The sequence below is a fragment of the Ammospiza caudacuta genome, unplaced genomic scaffold (genome assembly GCF_027887145.1).
Source record: "Ammospiza caudacuta isolate bAmmCau1 unplaced genomic scaffold, bAmmCau1.pri scaffold_39, whole genome shotgun sequence".
NCBI classification, from domain to species: domain Eukaryota; kingdom Metazoa; phylum Chordata; class Aves; order Passeriformes; family Passerellidae; genus Ammospiza; species Ammospiza caudacuta.
Window position 1 is genome coordinate 2,035,968 of NW_026683124.1, and position 1,595 is coordinate 2,037,562.

Genomic DNA, 1,595 nt, shown 5'->3' on the forward strand with positions numbered 1-1,595 from the left:
CCCCAAGAGCACTCAGGCCCTGCAGCAACACCAGGGCCACCACGGCAGCGGGGCAGGGCCACGGCAGCAGCACTGGCAACACCAAGTGCTGCTGCTGCTGGGCACAGCTGCTGGGCCAGCACTGATCTGCCCCCAGCTCTGCACACAGACATTGTTGCTGCAGCTCCAGAGAAGGAAACAAAAGGGGCATCTCTGCAGAAAACGTGGCTGGGACATCCTTTATTTCCTTTAAAGTCACCCAGAGCACAACCCCTCATTGACAAAGTCTGTGGCCACAGGGAAGTTGGAGGGAAACAAAATGAGAAATGGCACAAACAAAGACATTTATTTGTGGACAATATGAGAAAACAAATATAAAGGAAAAAAGAAAAACCTACAGTCAAACCAACAATAAGATGACTTCTATTATAAGTGGTTTTCAGAAATTGGCCACCAAATTAATGTTCCTGAAAGCATCCAGTCATCAGTCTCCACACTTCAGGCTTGAGCTCCTGGTTCCTCAGGCTGTAGATGAGTGGGTTCAGGGCTGGAGGCACCACTGAGTACAGATTTGACAGGGCCAGATCCAGGGATTTGGAGGAGATGGAGGGGGGCTTCAGGTAGGCAAAGGCTGCAGTGCTAACAAACAGGGAGACCACAGCCAGGTGAGGGAGGCAGGTGGAAAAAGCTTTGTGCCGTCCCTGCTCAGAGGGGATCCTCAGCACAGCCCTGAAGATCTGCACATAGGAGAAAACCATGAACACAAAACAACCAAAACCTAAACAGACACTAACTGCAATGAGCCCAAGTTCCCTGAAGTAGGATTTGGAGCAGGAGAGCTTGAGGATCTGTGGGATTTCACAGAAGAACTGGCCCAGGGCATTTCCATGGCACAGGGGCAGGGAAAATGTATTGGCTGTGTGCATGAGAGCATTGAGGAAGGCACTGGCCCAGGCAGCTGCTGCCATGTGGGCACAAGCTCTGCTGCCCAGGAGGGTCCCGTAGTGCAGGGGTTTGCAGATGGACACGTAGCGGTCGTAGCACATGACGGTCAGAAGGGAAAGCTCTGCTGAGATGAAGAACATAAAGAAAAAGAGCTGTGCAGCACATCCTGAGTAGGAGATGTTCCTGGTGTCCCAGAGTGAATTGTGCATGGCTTTGGGGACAGTGGTGCAGATGGAGCCCAGGTCGCTGAGGGCCAGGTTGAGCAGGAAGAAGAACATGGGCATGTGCAGGTGGTGGCTGCAGGCTACGGCGCTGATGATGAGGCCGTTGCCCAGGAGGGCAGCCAGGGAGATGCCCAGCAAGAGGCAGAAGTGCAGGAGCTGCAGCTGCCGCGTGTCTGCCAATGCTAGCAGGAGGAAGTGCCTGATGGAGCTGCTGTTGGGCATTTTCTGTGTCTTGGCATGGGGATCTGTAAGAAAAGTAACCATGGAATAGTTGGGTTTGGAGAGGACTTTAAATATCCCAGCACAGCCTGGGGGCACTTTCCCCGCTCTGCCTGCCCAGGGCTCTGCTGCCTGGAGCTGTCCCTGCCAGCAGCTGCTTCCCTGTGCCCATGGCTGGGCCCTGCCAGTGCTGCCAAAGCCCAGTCCAGCCTTGGGGGCTCAGCTCTG

The 1,595-nt window shown here is 54.2% G+C and overlaps 1 protein-coding gene across 1 annotated transcript; it reads right to left on the reverse strand.

The window, feature by feature from the left end:
• Positions 1 to 437: 437 nt before the first annotated feature.
• Positions 438 to 1,394, reverse strand: LOC131571884 (olfactory receptor 14C36-like). The gene has a single exon (XM_058824640.1). The coding sequence runs from the start codon at positions 1,368 to 1,370 to the stop codon at positions 438 to 440; it is 933 nt and encodes a 310-aa protein (XP_058680623.1). The 5' UTR covers positions 1,371 to 1,394.
• Between the last annotated feature and the right edge of the window lie 201 nt (positions 1,395 to 1,595).

Excerpts from the sequence above, each read along its gene's own strand:
- LOC131571884 (XM_058824640.1), bottom strand. The coding sequence starts at position 1,370 with ATGCCCAACAGCAGCTCCATCAGGCACTTCCTCCTGCTAGCATTGGCA.